At 43.5% G+C, this 21,443-nt stretch overlaps 1 protein-coding gene across 2 annotated transcripts; it reads right to left on the bottom strand.

The window, feature by feature from the left end:
- Nucleotides 1–1,738: 1,738 nt before the first annotated feature.
- LOC107381824 (Golgi apparatus protein 1) lies at nt 1,739–20,737 on the bottom strand. 2 transcript variants are annotated; one of them, XM_015953716.3, is made up of 27 exons: nt 20,328–20,737; nt 16,302–16,331; nt 16,114–16,200; nt 15,820–16,035; nt 10,258–10,461; nt 10,035–10,106; nt 9,772–9,958; nt 9,457–9,674; nt 9,257–9,378; nt 8,948–9,049; nt 8,723–8,876; nt 8,586–8,603; nt 7,228–7,365; nt 6,671–6,757; nt 6,535–6,597; nt 6,343–6,456; nt 6,022–6,110; nt 5,760–5,877; nt 3,803–3,895; nt 3,580–3,717; nt 3,371–3,494; nt 3,159–3,301; nt 2,965–3,066; nt 2,576–2,683; nt 2,251–2,371; nt 2,074–2,180; nt 1,739–1,989 (listed from the first exon to the last, which is right to left on the bottom strand). In XM_015953716.3, the coding sequence occupies exons 1-27, from the start codon at nt 20,622–20,624 to the stop codon at nt 1,822–1,824; spliced, it is 3,420 nt and encodes a 1,139-aa protein (XP_015809202.3). In that variant the 5' UTR covers nt 20,625–20,737; the 3' UTR covers nt 1,739–1,821. The 2 variants fall into 2 exon arrangements, with proteins under 2 accessions (XP_015809202.3, XP_015809203.3); XM_015953717.3 differs by lacking the exon at nt 8,586–8,603.
- Nucleotides 20,738–21,443: the final 706 nt, after the last annotated feature.

Here is a 21,443-nt window from a genome sequence, read left to right as displayed (position 1 = left end):
TCCATTCAGAAAAAACAAAACCAGTTCTGCGAGACCACAGCGTCACATAGCCGAGAAAACGGTTTCGCATTTTAAAAGGGTGGAAATTAGAAAGCAACATCTTAGATATTTCACTGCAAAACAACCCCAAAACAAAACACATTTATGTCTAAAAACAAAGAAAACACAGAGATTTTGCCTTATTTTGTTTTTAAACAAGATTTAATTAAAATCTTTGTTGATTAGTTGCTGTTTTGGTGAAAATGTCTCACCCAACAACCTTCTGCTGTCCAAGTGAAGCCCGCAGCGGTTCACTTGGCTCCAGATAGCAGGCAGGAGCGTTGGGATTATGGTTCTGGGCGGGCGGCTCCAGCTGAGTCGTGGCACAGGAACTAAAATCACTAGAAAACATCTAAACTCTTAGATCTTGTTGCAGCTCTTCAAAAACAGTTTTATTTAATATTTTATTATTCACAACTTTTGTTGAATCCCCGTGAGATTTGGAAACCCAGAACTGAGTTCACATCCATTCAGATTAAATGGAACGCAGCCCAACTGAAACCCTTTTCTCACGACTCACTGGAAGTTTTTATCTGCTGCTCATTTCACAAAAGTTCTGCCACACATGTCCAGATTTTCAGTCAGGCTCAGATAAAACATTTAGGTCAGTTAGCTCCTCTATTTCTGGCCATTTTATAGAGTAAAATCAATTATTTCAGGACACCTTTCAATTTTATTTACAAAAATATTTATTTTCTGAACGTTTGGAGCAAATATTTAGCTGGAAGTCTGAAGTTAAGCAGATAAAGGCAGAGAAATACATGTATTGTTATTGTGAGTGCAGTTTATTAAACAAATATTTCATATTAATTCACAAGAAAATGTCAGCATTTAAGTTTCTATTGCACAAATTGAAGCCTTCATTACTGAGATCAAGTCAAGGATTTAGAAAGTATTTAGTCTGTTTTTCATCAGGTTTGATTTTCATTTGAAATAAAATCGGTTAAAACAGTTTGCTGAATTACATTTTTTTGCCACCAGAAAGGGGCTCTAAAGGCAGGGTTTACAAGATGAAACGTAAAAAAATTCTACCGATGTTTACAAAACCTCACAGCGTTCCAGGAGTGAGGAAACAGGAGCCGTGTGGGTTCAGGACGGTGGTGCAATCTGGGGTTTATAATCCGCTTGTCTCACTATAGCAGCTCTTCAGCATTTTTAATTAAACATAAAAAACTGCCACATGGAGTAAAAGCAAAGTGCACCCTCGTCAGATTCAATCAAGCAAAAATAAATTAAACATGAAAATAAAAAAGTGCAATGAAATTAGCTTTTAAATAAAAACAAGTGTAACTAAGGAGATGACATTCTTTTTCCCCGGAGACCAGCTTGGCTTTTTCAGCCGGCAGAAAGTGCTGAACTGATCTGAGAGCAGAGTCGTATTTCTGGACGGGATGGAGCTTCATGAGCGGTGGCCACGCTTCAAAAGCAGCAGAATCGTCTCAAGAGTTCAAAAGCAAACACTTTCTGTCTCATTATGTCCACGTGCAACCGGAGCAGCGTCAGGCCTCACTTACACGTCACATAAAAATAATCTGGCTGAACCAGAGGAAGTCCACCCGACCCCAGTCTCAGCTACAGCGGTTAGAGGCTCCAGCGCCTCGCTCCCATCCTCAAACAACAATCCCAGCAGCGGCAGATGCTCGAAAAACAGTCAAGAGTTTGGAGATGCTTAGACAGACTGAAGTATTTGGTTTTTGAGGGGGGGGGGGGGTCCAGGTGGGTTGTTGGCACGGTTACAGAGGGGGTAACTGGGAGGAGGAGGAGGGTGGGAGGACTGGCGTTCTATCGGTCCTTCAGATCTCTCGTCACTCTCTTTGTGATGCGACCACACAGCAGCCCCACCAGGAAGAGGACGCACAGGCTCATGGCGATGACGAACAGGATGTAGTTCTTGGAGGGTGATGTCATCACCTGGACGGCCAGGTCTGAGAAGTTCTCCGCCGGCGCCACCTAGAGGGGAGACAGGACAGCGATGTTTGTTGTCAAATATTTTTCTCTTTTTGAAGCTCAGCACAGCAGAACAACCAGAGTTACCTTAGCAGCGTAGCTCCACATATCAATGCGGTCCTGAAGCCGTTTCTTGCATTCAGGCTGCAGACGAATCCTCTTGTCCTGCAACGCCTCAATCAGACACGACATTTCTGCAAAACATGGAGGAAGGAGTCAAATCCAGCGCTCTTCAGAGAGCTGCAGACACAAATCAGAACCTACGCCGTCCTCTTCCAGGGGTGATGGCGGCACAGTGGTGTTTCAGATCCAGAGCACAGGCCGTGTGGAGGACCGGGTCCACAAATATGTCTGCTTTACTCTCCTTCAGCATGTTCAGAACCTCCTGCAACACAAACAAGAGTGGAGTTTCACAAGTAAGAGTGGGAAAGGTCCTGTTTCATCTGGAGTCAGCAGAAATGTCCCTCGAATGTTAGAATATAATCTGTGGGCATTAAAACCCTCTCCATGACAAATGTAATAAAGGAAACGTATTCATGCTTTTGCACAGAAACACTCTTCAAGGCTTTAGAAACCTGCAGACACACACCTTTCTGCAGGCGTCCTGTTTGATTTTAAGCAGGTTGACTTTCAGACACTCTTCCACCTGACCCGTCTGCTCCTGAGCCGCCGCCTCCTCTGGACACAGTTTGGTGATCTTTTGGAAAAGAGGAAGGTAATAATCACAAAAACAGCACGTTTGAGGCACTCTCACTTACAAGATCATCTCGTCAGGATTTTTCTACCTGTTCCATTACTTCTTTAACATTCCCAACCGTATCTGATGTTGTTCTTGGATAAAAGCTGTTGCACAGATGGTGCTCACCTGGAGCGTTGTCATAAACAGATGAACTAAAGCCAAAGGTAAACGGTGTGCTGACTGACAGCTAAACCCCACCTGACACCTTCACATGCCTACGAGTCACTTTAGAGATTTACTTCATCTGAGCAGTGCATCTGCAGTTGCGGGTCCAGCCTGTAGTCCAGCGCCGACTCCTGAAGAATCACTCTGATCTGGTCTTCACAGTCTGGAGACAACCTCTGAGCCAAACCAAGACCATGAACAGACGTTTATTCTCCACAGCAGATGAAATGAGAAGCTCTAATCTGAGATTAAGATGCTGTAGTCCCACCTGATCAGCATATTTGAGTTTGAGGCAGGCGATGACCTGACCCTCCAGCTCACGGTCCTCGCTGGCCTTGTTCAGGATGGACTGGCAGAACTTTGGGATGTCGGCTCGACATGCCTTCCTTAGCATCGGGTTCAGCCTGTAGTCTGAGGAGGAAGAGGAGGATGAGGAATGCTTCAGACCTGAACTTGACCCGTGTGTTTCTGCAAGTTTACCCGTGTTCTGTGTGATCTGTCTCTTGGTGATCATCTGTTTACACTTGGGATCCATCAGCTCACTGTTCTTGTTCTGCTTCAGGCACTGGAGGACGTTCTTGGCATCGGCTTCAGTGCAGAACCGCTGCAGCATGAAGGTGAGGACAGCACCATCAGCACCACCTTCTTCAGTTTCATCCGGAAGGGTTTCATTCTCTGCTCTTCCTCACCTTGATCATCTGCTTGCAGACTCTCATCAGCTGGTAGTCCAGCTCTGGGTCGCTCATCTCCACCTCCTGCAGCTTGAAGATGCGCTGGTGGCAGCGCTGACTCAGCAGGTTCTTCTGCTCCTTAAGGCACTCGATCATCTGAGGAGGAGCAGATGGAGGCAGAGAAAGGTCACTAAACGCTCTGACAGTAAATAATGAACAGTTACAGCATTGGCGGCCTTACCTGGGCATTACCAAACGCCACGTTGGGACACAGACGGCTGATGTCAGACTTACAGGGATCATACAACTCTGGTTCCAGCCGAATGTCTTCAGACTGAGACAAGAAACCAGAAGACAATTCACTACAAACTATGCCACAAATACAACATTTCCGTGTGTTAAACTACCGTAAATCCTCTAATACAGGCCCGGGCCTGTATTTGACTCAAGCTCATCAAGCTCCAGGCCTTTATTGGAAGGAGGGCCAGTATTAGAGGCAGGCCTCTATTTCTATTTGAGCAAAATGAACTAATGGTTCGCTGGAGTTTTTGACAATTAAAAGTGCGCCCACATTTTCAAAGTTAAACACATTTCTTTTAACAACGGTAGTTTCTGCTTCAGCCCTCTCCCCCCTCCCCCCGCGCAGCAGCCGCAAACTCACTGATGCGCCTGCAGCCTCTCGGAGTTCCTGCTGCTCTAAACATTAAAATAATTATTTCATTTTCTGTTCCTCACTTCTGATTACCTTCAATGGTGTCTGTTTGTTGCAACCACCAGGTACAAAAACTAACTTGTTTTTATTTGACTATTTTTCTGTCCTGCCTGTTTATTATCTTCCTGCATCTCCTCTCAATCCTAAAGAGAAACTGCTACCTGGGTTCATATATATTCACCTTATGAGTTACCTTTGAACTGCAGTTCTAAAAGATCTACCGACCGCAAAAACAGCGGAGCGCTCGCTGTTTGGCGGCCGTATCAGTGATCAGTGCGTCTGAGGACAAGTTGATGCGCCCCGCTCCACAGCAGCGATACACATCAGGCGCAAATAAAAGACTAAAAACATTAAAGGAAATGAACCGACATGAACGATCGCGTGTCAGTACCTACGGTCTGGCACAGCGCGTTGCTGATCACAGAGAATGTGATCATACGATAATTCAATAGGGAGCGCGGTTTCACAGACGCGGAAGTGATAGCGTCGGTGAAACGCCGGCTGCTCTAGGAAACCCCCGAGCGTTCGAGCGTCAACGAAGTGACACGGAAATGCCGGGCTTTCCAGAAGTAAGTAAGATAACTTACTATGAGCTGATAGTTCGTTGGATTGATCGGTAGGTTGGAAACTCTGATCATGAATCTGAAGAAACGATGACTGAGCTGTAAAGGCGACTTCCGTTTATAGCCGTGGTTTGTGACGTAGGTGCGACGTGAAGGGAATCCCCGCGAGGGGCATGCTGGGAGTCCCTACTTCGCGGATTTTCACCTATCGCGGCCAGGTCTGGAACGCATCTACCGCGATAAACGAGGGATTACTGTAGTTCATACACCCCCTACTGCTGCTCTCCAGAGTGTTCTGCAGCATAATCAGCACGTTCTCTTTGAACTTGATAGTGTAATGACCTGGCTGGGGTTGTAAGCCAGGTGCATTCTGGGTATTGTGTTATATGTGTTTCCTATCGTTCTGCTAGTTCCTATGTGCTGATTTGCGTGTTGTGTGAGTGTTATGTAAGCCACAGGGAAGGTGATGTGTGTTCTGTGGAGCGGGTTGAATTAGCATGGTTAACTGACACCATGACTCTGTGTGGTAGGAGCGTGATAGAGGATCGTGTCTGAAGCGTGAAAAAGCCTAATAAATGTCTGCGTGAACCCCTACTGCCCCCTGCTGGTTGTTTTAGGGACTATAACCTTGCCGCTGGGACGCTTGTACTTGCTTGTTACCACATTCCATCCGGCCACAATAAGAGACCGGCCATTATTTACCTCCGCTGACTCCGACACCGGCCAAAATTGGAGACCCGGCCTTTAATTGAATACCGGCCTGTATTAGAGGATTTACGGTAGCTTTTTTTTTCCAACAGAGATTAATGTGGATGTAAATAGTATCTTTGTGTCAAACTCAGAAGAGACTTCTACTGTTGGGCCAGTTTTACCAATAACCTCTCAGAGGAAAGACAAATAAAAAATGTTTTTCTGTGTGTTACCATCTCCAGCTCCTCCACACGAAGCTGCTTGCGACATTTCAGAGACACCCGCTGCTCTCGGACCTCCTGCAGGGTATCGTTCCTCACCGTGGTGCTCAGACAGATGACGACATCCACCCTGCAGGAAGATAAAAAAATAGAAAAACTGTTAAAAAATCTGATAAAAACTAACTCAGAACATCTCTGAAAGTTTTCGGGATCATTTGAATAACAGGGTGTGTGGTTAGTGTGGAATAGGAATGTCATAAACAGTTCGGCTCACTTCTTCTTGATGTTGGGACACAAGCGGAGAACGTCCTCCTTGCATGCCATCTTGAATTTGTAGGAGAATCTGAAATCCTTCATTTGAATCTAAGAGTTGAACATAAAGAAAACCATGGGTTATTTTTACCTGCTGCAGCACTCGTGTGTGTGAGAACAGAAACCAAGTATAACATGTATATGAAACCAAATGCAGGAACACTTATTTACCAATAACATGTTCTAGACTCTTTCCTCTGCTAGATTTTAAAATGTTGGATTTGTTTCTCATTTAAATAAGAAATCTCACAAGAGGTTAAAAAAGCAGCACGATGAAACTAACCAGCTGGAAGTGTGTGACACCAACGGCACACTTATCGTTCATCTCCTTCTGCTGTTTGTTCTGAACCAAACACTCCATCAGATCACCTGTGTCCACCTGGTTATCGGCTACATCCTGGACACAAATATCATCGTCATCATCATCATCATCATCATTTGCTGTCTGTTCTCTGTAACTCTGTGTTTGTCTCACATGACAGTGGGCCTGGATGACAGCATCACAGGCTCGGATGAGCAGAGCATCTATCTGGATGTCCTAAAGACAGAGACAAGCTTTTAGTTTACTATCAGCAATAAGACAGCTACTGTCTTCAGCTTAGCCCTTTGACCTCTGACTCCAGCTCTGTCAGGTTCCCGACCACCTCCCTGCAGATGGACACGAGGTCTTCCAGGTGATCCTGCAGACACTCCAGCTCCTGGACAGAGACAGCAGCAGGTTCACTCTCTGGTTCTAATTCAATTCAAGTTTATTTATATAGCGCCAAATCACGACAAGCGTCGTCTCAAGGCACTTCACATGGTAAACGTTCTAATACAGGTCAGTTCATTAAGCCAATCAGAAAAAAGTTTCCTATATAAGGAACCCAGCAAATTGCATCAAGTCACTGACTGGTGACTTTACAGCAATTCTCACAGTAAGCAAGCATGCAGCAACAGTGGAGAGGAAAACTCCCTTTTAACAGGAAGAAACCTCCAGAGGATCCTTGCTCAGTATAAACAGCCATCCACTTTGACTCACTGGGGATCAAGAAGACAAGAGCTCACACACACGCTCACACACACGCTCACACGCTCTCACGCACTCACTCACTCACTCACGCACTCACTCACTCACTCACTCTAGAGGCCAGGCGCTGGTACCAGCAGCAGTCCAGGTGTGACTGACCTGTCCCGTGTCCGTCTTCTCGCTGCACCACTTGCCTAGGTCAGTCATGCAGTGTTTCTGCAGCTCCGGGTCCAATTTCACATCCAGCGCCCTCTGGTGGAGGATCCTCTGAACCTCAACCTTACAGTCCCGGGATAACTGCAAACACACGACAAGCAGGTGGCCTTTCGTTAACCCTGTAAAAGGTCATTTTATAACATACTGGCTCAAGAGAAGGATTTAAACATATGAAAAATTTGTAAAGTATCCCTTAGAAGTTGCATAAAAGCAACAACACAGATGCTGTGGATTGTTCAGGTGTTCCAAGCTTTCCATACAGGTTCAGCCTTCTTCTCATTGTCCAGTCATGAACTTTGACCTTAACTTACTGAGGCTGGTGGATTTTGAGGTTCACTGTTGGGTTTTTGTTGTTTCTCTGTGCCCTGCTCTAGCTGGGATGTCCATACCTGTGTGTCTATACACATAAACACAAACCCTCCCATTGGTGTCAGTGATCTGATCTTAAACAAGAAATAGTCATACGTATCGCTCTAAATGTGCATGAAATAAGAATGGCATCCAATGGTTACATCGTCGGTCACATTTGGGTATTGCAGTCCATGTATCAAAGCAAACGAGTCTGCTCTGAGCAGCTGTTGCCAGCTACAGATCAGCACCAGAAGATTCTAGATGATGAGTGAAGACGAGTCCTACACAGCAGGTTGATAAGTAGATAACTACATTTCACTGTAATAAGTTGTTGGTAAATTAAAAAGTAGCTTGAGATATTTTTAGAGCCAAGTATTTTGTTTCTAATTCATCGCTAGCATCGTTAGCGTCTAGCCTACTTAATCCGACATCAGAGTAAAACAAAAGGATGCCGTGGCTTCTCAGGGGTATCAGACATACTTATGACCCCTTTAAAAGAGTGAGACATGGTGAGACATAGTGGATGCTGTGGACACAACACAGGTCAAAAGTCCAAAATACATAATCAGGTCAAATCAAACCACCAAACCCCGCCGTACTGCTGAGGTTAATACATCAGAGACAAGAGCACCGCCCTTCATTCAGACACCGAATCAAAGGAGAGCAAAGCGGAGGCGAGTCAGGCGCAGCAACAAGTTTGCTTTAGTTCTGGTTCTGACATCTAAAATTAAGATGAGATCTTTTCCCTCCATAATCAGTGAACCCACAAATGATTCTAAAGCTGATTTGTTATTAAAACATGTCTGTGGCCTTTAGGCTACATGCAGGAATAAAGAGATAAAACACCAAAGGAGACTCTATACTACCCCAGCAGAGTACAGCTGATGATGATGTTGAATTATTCGAACCCCTCGCTGAGTGTCATACTGACTGATTTAAGTGGAACTTACCCGCTCACCTGAGTTTACCTGTCAAATTTAAGCACATCAGTGTTACACCTACGGATCAGATGTCATCCCCTCCACCCTTAACTAAGAAAACTTCTGATGTTGACCCAGATTAAAGAGTGTGTGTTGTGTTTTTTTACCCTCCGTCCCTGCTCCTCTGTGCGGTAGGCGTGTCGGTACAAGCAGGAGAAAACGGCTCCTGGTGGCATGAGCTCGCTGGTCTCGTTCCATCCGTGCGTGTGGCAGAGGCGAGCGGCATCGCCCTGGCACTTCCTGTACAAGACGGGGTCCAGTCTGCAGCACAAACAGCATTTCTAAATAATCTAATGTATGAGTTGTTTCAGAGCAGCAGGAGACAAACTTACTTCCAGTCTCTGGATATGAAATACTGCAGCTCCAGCAGCCGGTGCTCACAGTCCTCCACCATTTTCTCTGTGTACAGATGCTCCATCAGACATGATAGGATCCTACACACACACACACACACACACACACACACACACACACACACACACACACACACACACACACATTAAAGAATGGTCTACTCACGACACACCCAGGAAACAGCATAAATACACCAAAATATTGATAAAATCCCAGGAGAGAAAATGATTGTTGAAACTTCACGTAATCCTTGTTTGAATTATCAGTCTGGATTATTTGAGGCTCACATCGGGTCTCCACTGCGGATGTGTTTACAGGCTGTCTGGATGACTGATTCACAGGCCTCGTTTAGCGCTCGGTCGATCCGATAATCAGCTCCAGGATCAGCAGACTGAATCAAAGTTTGCAGCTGAAGGAAGAAACAGTTCAGTTGTTTATAAAAAGTCAAAAATCTGCACTAATAAGAGCGTAACATGAGGGGTCTTACTGCATTCTGACAGATGCTGTCGATGGCAGAGGTGCGGTCTCCTCGACCGATTCGCATCAGGCAGTGCAGTGTGCGGCCTTTTCGATGCAGCCCGGAGCACTGAGCCTCGATCTCCGTCCGACAGTGAAGAACAATCTCAGGGCTCAAGGAAAAATCCTCCATCAGCATCCGCCGAAAGTCCAGCATCTCTCCCTGACACTCGCCGCTGACTGGACGACCTGCACAGCAGAACAGCCTTGTTAGTGATGCCGCACGATAGAAGCTGTTGCAATGGCATGTTTCCATCACCAGAACCACGAGGCAGGTTTTCCTGACCTCGGTGAACGGCTGCCTCCAGACACAGTAGCAGGTAGGACAGCCGAGCCTCGCGGGCTCGAGGCAGGTTGGTGTCCAGGCTGCAGTGCTGCTTCCTCAGGTCCAGCTTACAGGCTTTAGCCAGAGAGTAGCTGACTTTGTAATCCTGAGAAATCAGCTTCTGTCGGGTCGTCAGGGCGTCGCGGCACTGAGGAGAGGAGTGGAGGTAATCAGCACAGTGTGAGTTAAAACCACGAGGGAGGGGGGAGGGGTCTGTCTGGTACCTTTTCCGACATGGCATCCTCGTACTTGTGATTAAACAGACACTTGTAGACTTTACCTTCTCCTGCCTGAACCTGTGAAGGATAAAAACAAAGTTCTGATCAGGTTGAGTTGAAGGACTCACTCATTCATGTATTCTGTGAAAGTTATTCTGTATGAATAAAAGTTAGCTGATCAGACTCCAGATGTTTGTGTAAAATCCTGCAAGCAACAGAGTGTTCTCACGTTCTGACAGAATCTCTCGCGGTCTTCCCGGCAGGCGAAGTAAAGGTGTCTGTCCAGGTGAAAGTCGTCAGACGACAGCTCGGCCACCCGAAGGATGGCTTTCTGACATTCCTCTTTGATAGGATGAGCGCGATCCGGCTGCTCTGCCTGCCTCACCAGAGCCTTCTCCAGACAGGCGATCACCTCGCCCTGGGAGTGGATGTCCTGAGAAGAGATCAGGGATCACAATGAAACAAGGGCTCCATCACTCACACAGGATAACTCAATAAAAAAACCTGAAAGTTAAAGCTGATGAAAATGAAAATGGAGGCCCATTTCAAGAGTAAAATAAAAATGATGAGAATAAATTAATATTAAGATTAAACCTACAATACCCATAATGCCTTGCCTCAATGAAAAATTATAACCTAATATTCCAGAACAAGCTTTTATAAAACTGCTGATTTTTAGACACAGAAACCATAATTTACATCTGGAGCCATACACAATCTCTAAAGGAACTTCTTAGCAGTCCTGCTGGTTTTAGGATGAAAATGAGTTTTACTGGAGACCATGATTAAATAATAACTATTAAGGCTGAATAGGTAACAAGAGACACAGAGTTTTGTAGAAAATATTAAGTTATGTTCCCAGCTTTGCTGAACTTGCATTCCTGCAGAGACATGAAGACAACCCAGCAGGTCTCCAGGTCTGACGAGCGGATGCCAGAGTTGGACTGTGCCTCATCACAAGGGGCTGTCCTGCTATGCAAAGCTCATCTAAAACGTGTTTGGATCGTCTGAGCTTTTGTTTTGCTGCTTATTTAAAGTTCTACCTATGTAGCACATCACTCACAACTCTCAGATATTATTGATGATCTTCATTTGCTGAAATAAGCAATTAACTCCCTTCGGATCTCAATGAGGGCAAATTTTAGAACCCACAGATTCTGCAGCTGACAGATGCTCAGACGGACCCGCGGTTTCAGACACATTTGTCTTCCGTAATTCTGCTACTTGGCGTTCTTTTCTTTCCAGCGTTTTGTAATCAGATCCAAGTACAAGTGTGAAGGCTGAAACCAGGATCATACGCTTTCTTTGCATTGAAAAACAAAACAAAAAACTCCTGCCTGAACAAGCATTTTGGTGGTTATTTTCTATGGTGTGTTGGATTGTTCAAGCTTGATTTTAATCTTTAAAATGGTATTGAGACTATTTAGAATAGTATTTTAGGCTTCTATGGCAAATTTGGAAAACAAATTAGCTTAAAAATCTGTTCATGCCTCCTAACAACGCTCCAACATAGTATAGCTATAGAAATATTGTGGAGATTCTAAAACAAATAAAAAAAATAAAAAAAGGAAGAAAAAATAAATAAAGTGGTTAATTTACATTTGTCTAAAACCCTCCACCAACAAAATGGCTTGGACCATCCACTTGTTGCTCTCACTGAACCATCACACTTCCGCACTTCCCTGGGTTCGCACATATTTAGCAACAGAACACCACTGGTGTGAGAGGTTCTCCCTCAATATCAAAATCAGAAATTGAGAAACAGCCAGCTGCTACCACTTCAACTTTAGGACACACTATCAGAGTCCCAAAAAGAAAAACACCATTTGAATTCCTGAACAACAAAAGACATTTGGACCTAGAAAACAAAGATTGGTGTTTAGCGCCATCTCGTTTCCTCTTGCAGTGTGGGTTTTTGGTTCCAGTGGACGTGGATCCAGGGAAAATACCCAAGGGGATGAGTGAGTGTTTGCAGATTCGCTATAGCAGCTTTAACATTAAGATATTATTCTTGTCTCCTTGTTTTTTAAAGGGGACATTTTATGAATTTCTTAAATTTTAATTTTTCTCTGGTTGATAAAAACATGTTTATGAAGTTCCTTGCACTAAATCCCTCTCACTCAAAATTATTTCAGTAGTTTTATTCTTGACAGTTTCAGTACCAAACAGAATGAGCTGTTTTAGGATTTCGTCACTAAGAAAAAAGGCTGCAGCTGGCCACGCCCACCCATCCCCCCACTCAGGCTGCTATTGACCTTTTGCACGTGACGTCACATCGCTCATGTGACCGCCCCCTTTGCCATGATGGACGGCAAAAAGACCGTTTACACACGTAGAAACTCCAGTGAAGGTAGTCAAAACAAGCCAGTTTGTAGCCTTTTATCGCTTTTATTTTGGTGATTTGACAGTAAAATGGTTTTAGCTTGCTGCGTGGTTGGCTGCACTAAGAGACAAGGATGTAAACGCAACTCATTTTTTCTTTTTAATAACTTTGATCGCTGCAGTTCGTCTCCGTCCTCAGTCTCCATCAATCAATCAAGTGGACTAGCAGGCCTCAGATTTGCAGCGAACATGTTTTTACTGGGTAAGATTAACGTTAATTTATTTCACGAGGAAGACAGGGACAGGGATAAATGTGATGTGTTTATACTAGTTATTGACAATCCTGATGGATGGGTATTTCACAACGGAGGCTGCGCTCCGTCCACTGTAAAGCGAGACAATTATTAACACTATTAAAGCTCCGATAAATAATTACGTGTGTTAAAAATTACGTTATTTATTTATATGAGCATCGGCATTCAAAGATCTTCTCATTCGAGTGTGAGAGCAGCAGCTGAACCCGGTAACACCACCAGCAACAGAAGCTGGTAGAGATCCGGACTTTTTAAAAATCAGCTTTGGTGTGAAGTGAAACGTTGTTTATTACATAGTTATAAATCCAGAGGGGTGAATTCAGGCAAAGTCAGCAACATGTTTACATCGGTGAACAGCTGCTGAGAGAACGTAAGCTAACGTTGGTAAGCTAGTTAACATACCGCTCTCTATGAGCCCCGGCTAGATGCGCTACTTCTTCTGATAACTGAACTGGGCATGAACTAGTTGAAGAAATGCTGGAGGAGTTTTGTTTTTGTTTTGATCGCAAAAACAATTTCAGGCTCTACTTTTACCTTTGTTTAGTACTCGTGTTGCTCACTGTTTACATGCTTTTGCCGTCCACCATGGTGGACCCACGTGATTAGGTGACGTCGGTGCAAAGGGTAATAGAGCTACGGACGTCATGTGACTCTCAGAGAGTAGACGCCATGTTGGCAGGCAACAAAGGTAAACAAAATGAATGGGATCGGCTTGGATTTTACTCTGTCAGAGTTTACTTCACACTTTAAAACCAAAGAAATCGTTTCATATAGTCAGAAATTAAATAGATTAAACATCTCCGACCGTACCGTGCCCCTGGGATACTTTTTAGAAACGCCAGAAGCTGTCAGAGCGGACCTGGCCAGGGAACGCCTTAGATTTCCCCAGAGGAGCTGGCCCAAGTGGCTGGGGAGAGGGAAGTCTGGGCCTCTCAACTTAGGCTACTGCCCCCACGACCCGACTCCGGATAAGCGGATGAAAATGAATGGATGGACAAATAACATAGATTTACATGCAAGAAGTTTAAATAGAGTGCTGTGCTGTTTGAATGTATAAACTGAACTCCAAGAGAAATCACTAGTATGATTTTTTTCCCGTGAATAAATAAATATGTCAGGCAGGAGCGTCTCAGGATCTGCCTGAGATCTGTCTCGGTGAGACAGATAATGGCAATCTAAAGTGCTTTTTATGTGTGATCTGACAATTGATCAACCATTGCTTAAAAATTAAATACAGTTTAGCCGGTTAATTGCTGTGATCATAAGACACGTAAACTACAGCACCCAGAAATCACGAGGCAACGTTTTACGTGATGTTTACTTGTTGCTATGAGTAATAGGACAGAAAAAGCCACACTAAAATAAGTTTAGGAAGCCCACTAAGAATCGAAATAAAAGCATTTGTTGAAACACCTTCCTTCTGCATCAATCTTTCTCTTCCTGGACATTTTGGGATGATGTGTGGACAGTTATTTTCACTTGTTGCATGAATTAAACACGGAAGTGGCGACCTAGTGGTGAGTCATTGCACTGGGAACACAATCGCCATGCATTATGGGAAATGCTGTTCACAGTCAATGTGCACTTTGAAGCGTCATACTTATCTTAAGACACTTGAATCTTTCACGGGCCACATAGAATTATGTGGCGGGCCACATCTGGCCCACGGGCCACATCTGGCCCACGGGCCACATCTGGCCCGTGGGCCTCATGTCTGACACATGTTGCTGCTGCTCCTCCAGCAGCGGCTCTCTCTTACATGTGAGAGGTGGTTCTACTCTAATGTCCCCATTTGTGACATCACAAACAGGGGTTTTATCAAACAGCTCATTTCAGGCAGACAATTCCTAAAACCAAACACTGACGAAAAAATGAATGAACAAATTGGTTCATAAATGAGATGCTTAGAGGCATTAGGGACCCACACTTAGGGTTGTCACGGTAACCGGTATAGCGGTAAACCCCGGTAAAAAAGTTGACAATAAAAATAACCGTCCAGTTTTTAAAAAACTAAATTATCTCGGTGGGTTTACCGTGGCCGCGGTTTTGGCGCGGTGACCCTTACCAGCCACCGTCGCTTCAGCTGAAGTTCCCGCGGCGCGCACACGCACTTTTTCGTTTGCAACGGCACCAAAACTTTGAAGCTGAAATAATGGCCGAAGGAAGAGACGGCAGCGCCCAGGACATCCATCAGCCCACAAAGAAGACTAAATCGGAAGTATGGGCATATTTTGGATTTCTGAAAAATGCTGAGGGACAGTTAATAGAAGACTGCTATCCCGTTTGCAGAACGTGCAGGAAAAAAGTGTCTGCAGAAGGCAGCAACACTTCGAATCTAATGGCACATCTGCGTGACCATCACCCATGTCTCTACAGCCAGTGCAAGGTAAGTTAACATTAGCATTTTAGCTTAAATGCATGACGCGAGGACTTTTGGCTGAGGGAGAATGCAACGAGTCACTATAGACTGCAGCCGCAGCGTCCTCTGCCAGCATTTAAACCGTGTCACAGACACCCTGTTGCTGGATGAAGCATCTTATTTGTTGATGATGAAGAGAAATATACAATTAGTTCCTTGTCATTGATTTGTTTACTTATTCAATGCCATTTATACTTGAACATTTGGATTTGATTACATAGTGTAGTAGTTATTTTAGTAATTTGTTTAAAGTGGCTATTTATTTTAAATACATATTTTTTAAGGTTGACTTGTACAGTGCTCAAGTCAAGTGTGGACTGGAGTTTTAGATTTTCATTTTGATAATGAAGAAAACAAGTATATGAGAAAACAAGTGGTGTTTCTTTGATTTGTTTACATATTGTTTATGTTTTGAATGTTTGGATTTGTATAATTTAAACCTGCACTGACTACTGTAACATGTTCCAGAAAAAGAAGCTATTTGTTCCTTTACTTGTGAAAAGTTGCACTTTTGCTAAGGCTTTGTGTTATTTTAGGTTTAATAAACACTGTTAAACTATTTCAGTTTGTGTAGAACAGGACTATCAATGCTTTCTGAACATATGCAACACCGTTTAAAAAAATACCGCGATAATACCGAAAACCGTGATCATTTTGGTCACAATAACCGTGAGGTTAAATTTTCATACCGTGACAACCCTACCCACACTGCAGCATAAAAGTGTGGAACACTCACCTTCTGTCCTACGTTGATGCTGCCACAGTGCAGGCTGTTTATGTCTTCTTTGCATTTGTCCATAAACCCACAAATCAGTCTGTAGTCACTAAAGATGACACTGGTGATCTTGGTGATGTACTGGCTGCACTGGTACTCGCTGATGTTTCCTCTGTGATCCACAAGGCATGACACCAGGTAGCCCTTCCCCCTCACCTCCTCGTTACACTCCTTTATCTGCAGGTGTGGAGCACATAACAGTAAACTGGACTGAACAACAACAACAACATGGATACCAGCTGAAGACGGACGGACCTCAGCGATGGTGCTCCTGCACACTTCTGTGGCTACAGACTCAAACTTTGGGTCTGTTGTCAGATTTAACTTGTAGTTCCACAGGAGCTGAGGGAGAGATTGGTGCAAGAGGTTAAAAGCACTAAAGTGTACAGCAGGGGTCAGAATGTTCAACAACTACATGCATCTAAATGTGTAAAATAACTCACGTGGTTGCAGTCAGGAGAGAGCTCTATTTCCTGCAGAAAATAAAGTAAATACTGAAATGAATGGACATGTTGATGAACAAAGATGGAGCGTCTCATCTTCATGGTTTCCTGTAAGGAAGTTAAACTACCAGGTTGTTTTTCTTAACTGCACGTTAAGTTATTCATTATTGCTGTGGAGAATTTTAACTGTTTGACTTCGTCTTGCCTGAAACCAAAAACCTGTTTTTATAAACTTTAGCTGGAAAAAAATAAAAACTGAAAATGGATAAGTCTCTCGAAAAGATGAATTTAGTAAGAGGTTGAGTACTTTTGCTCATTAAATTCGGATTATTTGATTTATAGAAGCTTGTTGCAGGAACATAGTTGGTCATCATGGCCAGTTTTATATAAAACATGCAAGATTAAACATCAAATAAACTCACATTCAGAGCCGACTAAAGACCCAGAATTCCTTGAAAAATGATCCATCATTTCCCATCTTTCAGAGTATTAAACTAAAACCATCTTGTGTTGAGAAATGGATTCGAAAGCCGTTTTATTTAAAACGAGAACATGACAGAACCCTGTGTGAACTGTTAGCACTCAGATCAGATGTGCTGAATGACTTACATGATCAAATTTTAGTCAAATTTTTTGAGTTGAATCCATTTTTGCGTTTGCTGACGATCATTAGCCGGGCCAGCCATCTTTAATGGGGTTAACAGGTTAAACATCTTGCCGTGTGAAGAGGTCTTAGCGGAGAGACGTGGCTTCACCTTGGTGAACTCAATCTTAGGGCTGCACAATTAATCGTAAAAAAAAAAAGTGATCTCAATTCATACGTGTATACAATCTCATTTCCAAATGACACAGTTTTAAGCAGCTGGCTAGATAAAAAAGGACTATGTTCTCTGTTCTGGTCCTGCCATGGTCAACAACAACCATGTTGTCATTTTAAATGTTATATTTTGTTAATAACTGTGGTTTACATTTTAAGAAACACACCTATTATCTACCTCTCTCATCAACTTACAAGCAAAGAGAATATTGCTCAAAATTGTTATTGTTTAAATTATTCAAAAGCTGTGTACGTACGAGACAAGAGGCATTTATTGTTTTCATGTTCAGTGACAGCTGTTACAAAGTTGATGTGCAGGTAATAAGTGCAATAAATACTCTAAAAAATCATGAGAGAATCATGATCTCAATTTTAAGCAAAAAAATGTGTAATTCTCATTTTAACCAGAATAGTGCTGCCCTGCTCAATCTTATCACTGAGTTAACTGTAGTAGAGATATTAGCGTTGAAAATTATTCAGCCATGACTTTTACATCATAAACGCCTTCAAACTTTTATCTCCATTTTACTTTTGCCATATCTGCAGGGATGAAGTGACGTGTTGCTCCTCTCGTCTACTGCTAGTCTCTTCAGTCTCTCTCAGACACAATAACTGCCCATCAAGGCTGAAACGTAAAAATAGCCAAACAAAAACAGACAAGTCGGCATCAGTAAGGACGTCTGCAGACAGATATCTGACAGGAATGTGCTTCAAGCTATTCAGCATCCTTATCGCTGCCAGTCTGGAACCAGTGGGGGCTGGGGGAAAGTTTATGGGGAGACAAAGAGACTTGCTGTGCAGCAGTGAGTTTATAACGGGCGTCTTTCAGACATTCAGAAAAACATAACTGTTTACCTATTCAGTAGAGTGTGTGTGTGTGTGTGTTAGGGAAGGATGGCTTCAACTTAATAGAAAAAATTAAATAAAAATACTTCTGAGACAGATGGCTTTTTAAGTGTAAATGCATCCCATCAGGGTCATGATGTCACCTTTTCAGCTACTTATACACAGCTCTGAGGTGTACAGTAATTGACACACTGACAACTCTAAGGTGATGTCAACTCTTCACCAAAGCAGGAACAAACGGTAAAAAATGGTAAACGGCCTGTATTTGATATAGCGCCTTCTAGAGTACTGGAACCCCCCAAGGCGCTTTACAACACAACCAGTCATTCACCCATTCACAGTTCACACACACATTCACACACTGGTGGTGATGTGCTACATTGTAGCCACAGCTGCCCTGGGGCGCACTGACAGAGGCGAGGCTGCCGAGCACTGGCGCCACCGGTCCCTCCGACCACCACTAGCAGGTAATGTGGGTTAAGTGTCTTGCCCAAGGACACAACGACAGCGACAGACTGAGCGGGGCTCGAACCTGCAACCTTCCGATTACGGGGCGAGCACTTAACTCCTGTGCCACCGTCGCCCCAAGATAATTAACCACCAAAATATCATGACCAAAACAAACAAGAAGTTTGTCCAGAGGAACACGCTCAAAACATCACCCAGCTGCACTACAACAGCCTGAATCATGCTGCTTTACACCTTCCGGAGCAATGGTAGGCACTTTATGATAAAACTTTACAATCGGCATGATGGAGATGTCATTTTTTTTATATCAAATATAAGTTATTTTATTGACCCATACTTCAACCCGGAAGTAAGACTCTTGGATTCAATCAAATCCCGCCTCCACCCCGTGGGATTTACAGAATCTGCCGCAGACCCAGACTCATGTTTGCTGCACCTTCACCATCACGTCCCACTCTGCCCAATTTAGATTTTATAGTTGGACAAAGCATTTTATAAATACTGCATAAGGTGAAGAGCAGGAAAAAGAAATGGCAAGTTTTGGTGCAGACAGGTCCTAAAGGATTACAAGTTTTGGTTTTTACCTGTGAATGTAGGAATGTTTATGGGAAGTGTGGTGCTGCTGGTTGATGACTAAACCCAGTTAACTATTGCTGAAGTCAATGAGGGTTTATGAGGAAAAACCCAACACCTCAGCAGAGAGCATATATTAGATTGCTTGGAAAACAACAGCATCAAAAACATAGGAACGTTGTTTTTATATCAACAGATGAAGCACTTCTTCCCCATGAGTGAATGTGATCAACCAGCTGATAATTTGAGCTGCACAGCTTCTCAGAGGCAAAATGTGGCTGTGAATAGAATAATAACAAGCTTTTTCTGCCAAAATGTTTAAAAATCTGGTGGGCGACATGTCTGAAAACAGGCAGAGGGAGGGAGGGATGTTATCAGAGGCAAAAATAAACAGCAATGAAAACGTAAAGTCTGTGGTTTATAACTTTGACCTACAAGTCACATGACAGCCACATGACTGCACACAAATCAGCTCACTTAATATCTAAACGAGTAAATAATTGATCCTCCGAGGTCACTCCATGGTGCCGAGCAGGGTGTGGGGGCAAAAAAAGCTTAAAACAGGGGCAAAAACATACCTGCTACAATACTAATGCAACAATTTAATGCACGCCATGAAATATGCATACATGTAAAACGTCTGCATGTATCTTACCTTTAAACTCAATGAAACACGAGCAGATTCTGATTAATTAGTAGTTTACTTGTTTTTAGTCCACATACAAGATGCAGTTCTTATTTACCTGAGATTAGTTGGGGAACACTTTTATTGGCTTTAATGTCTTTTTGTCAGCACATCCTTGCTTTAATGTTATTAGGTGACAATTAACCAAAAAATAAGAAAAAAGCCAGGAAGCAGAGACTGAAATGAGCTGCAGAGTCAGAGAGAGGACGTAAAAAGACCTGAGGGTCTGTGTTTAGTCAGGTCCTTTAAACCCAGGAGCCTCGTCATCTCTTAATTTCTCCCTGAAAAGCAAATATTTCATTTTCTGATTTACGCAGTACGTCAAAAACCAAAAGAGACTGACAGAGACCCAGCATAGCTCAGAGGATGAATAACTGGGATTGTTATGCTTTAACGCTTCATTTGAACCGTGTTGTATGGAAGAGTTTGATGCAGTTTCCAAGAGAAAAACTAACAAGTCAACGCCTTGGCTTCTGGTGTTTTAAGTGTCTGTCCTCGTCTGGACACAGATGAAGACATGGTCGTTTCTCTTCCTCAGAGCCAAGCTGAAAAACGGTGGACCACCGGAGCGACACACCCCGTGGGTGTCTATCCCCTTACGGCATAAGCGGAGCCAGCCAGGATGTGTGACGCTCACCTCTTTGCGGTCCTGCATGCATTCCAGAACCGCCAGGATGTTGGTCCAGGTGTGCTTGGGGCAGAGGCGGGTCAGGTCCTCCCGGCAGGCCTCCTCCTCCGCCAGCTTCCAACCGGTCGTCCGTCGAAGCTGAGAGGCCCCAGCGACGACAGGTGCCTCCATGACTCTGACGCCGTGAGGATGGGGTGGTTCTGCCGGGCCGCTCGGAAACTTTAAGCCCAGGACAGAGACGTAGCTACAGACACACACAAATAAAAAGCGCAGCAACAACAGCGGAGAACGACCGTGTGCCGCCATCTTCACATAACCGTTAACTTATGCTAGCGGTCACTACCTAAACCGAACATCCACCGAAAACGACTCGCGCATGCGTGACTGTCCGACGTTCACTACGCATGTCTGAAAGCGGACAAAAGGTGGATTTGTAAAATTTACAAGTGACCATAGCGCATGCAGACAGCTGCTATGTGCACGAACACTGGTGCTCATTATTTCACAACACTTACTTTTTAAACACGAATAGCCTCTCCGGTCATATTCTGCGCATGCGCGATTTATGACAGCGGACCATGAGAATCTGGATTTAATGGGTTGATTTGTTTTTCTAGCTTCTTTCTAAAGCAAAATGTAATTTTATTACATCAGGAACAAGAACATGATATGGATTAGTCTTTTATTTTTAAGCTTTCTTTGTCTAGTAAAGTTTATTGACTCATGAACACTTATTGGCCAAAATTCAACCACTCCCAAATTACAAAGCACATTAGTGGAGCTAAAATGTGATTAATCCCTATTCCTATTTTAACTTTTCTCATAAAGTATCTGCATTTTAACTGGTTTGGCTTTAATTTCTCTGGTAGCTGTCAAATGAACAAGACACACTTATCGGTTTGTGAGCTAGTTGAAGGTTCTAAACTACGAAACATGTTACACTGGTATAATCCTACATTTCCAATATAACTGGAAAAGATCACGAACTGCAGCATTTTCCTTCTCTCTATCTTTGTATGGAACTCAGTGTCAATAAACCCTTGGCCAAATAAAAACAATGATTGTAAAAGTTGGTGCTTATTCTAAATGAAACACATGGTCATGTGGTTTTCAGAAAACGCATGT

Source organism: Nothobranchius furzeri, chromosome 9 (assembly GCF_043380555.1).
Source record: "Nothobranchius furzeri strain GRZ-AD chromosome 9, NfurGRZ-RIMD1, whole genome shotgun sequence".
NCBI lineage: Eukaryota > Metazoa > Chordata > Actinopteri > Cyprinodontiformes > Nothobranchiidae > Nothobranchius > Nothobranchius furzeri.
Note: the sequence above shows the minus strand (reverse complement) of the source record. Positions and strands in the feature narration are given on the sequence as shown.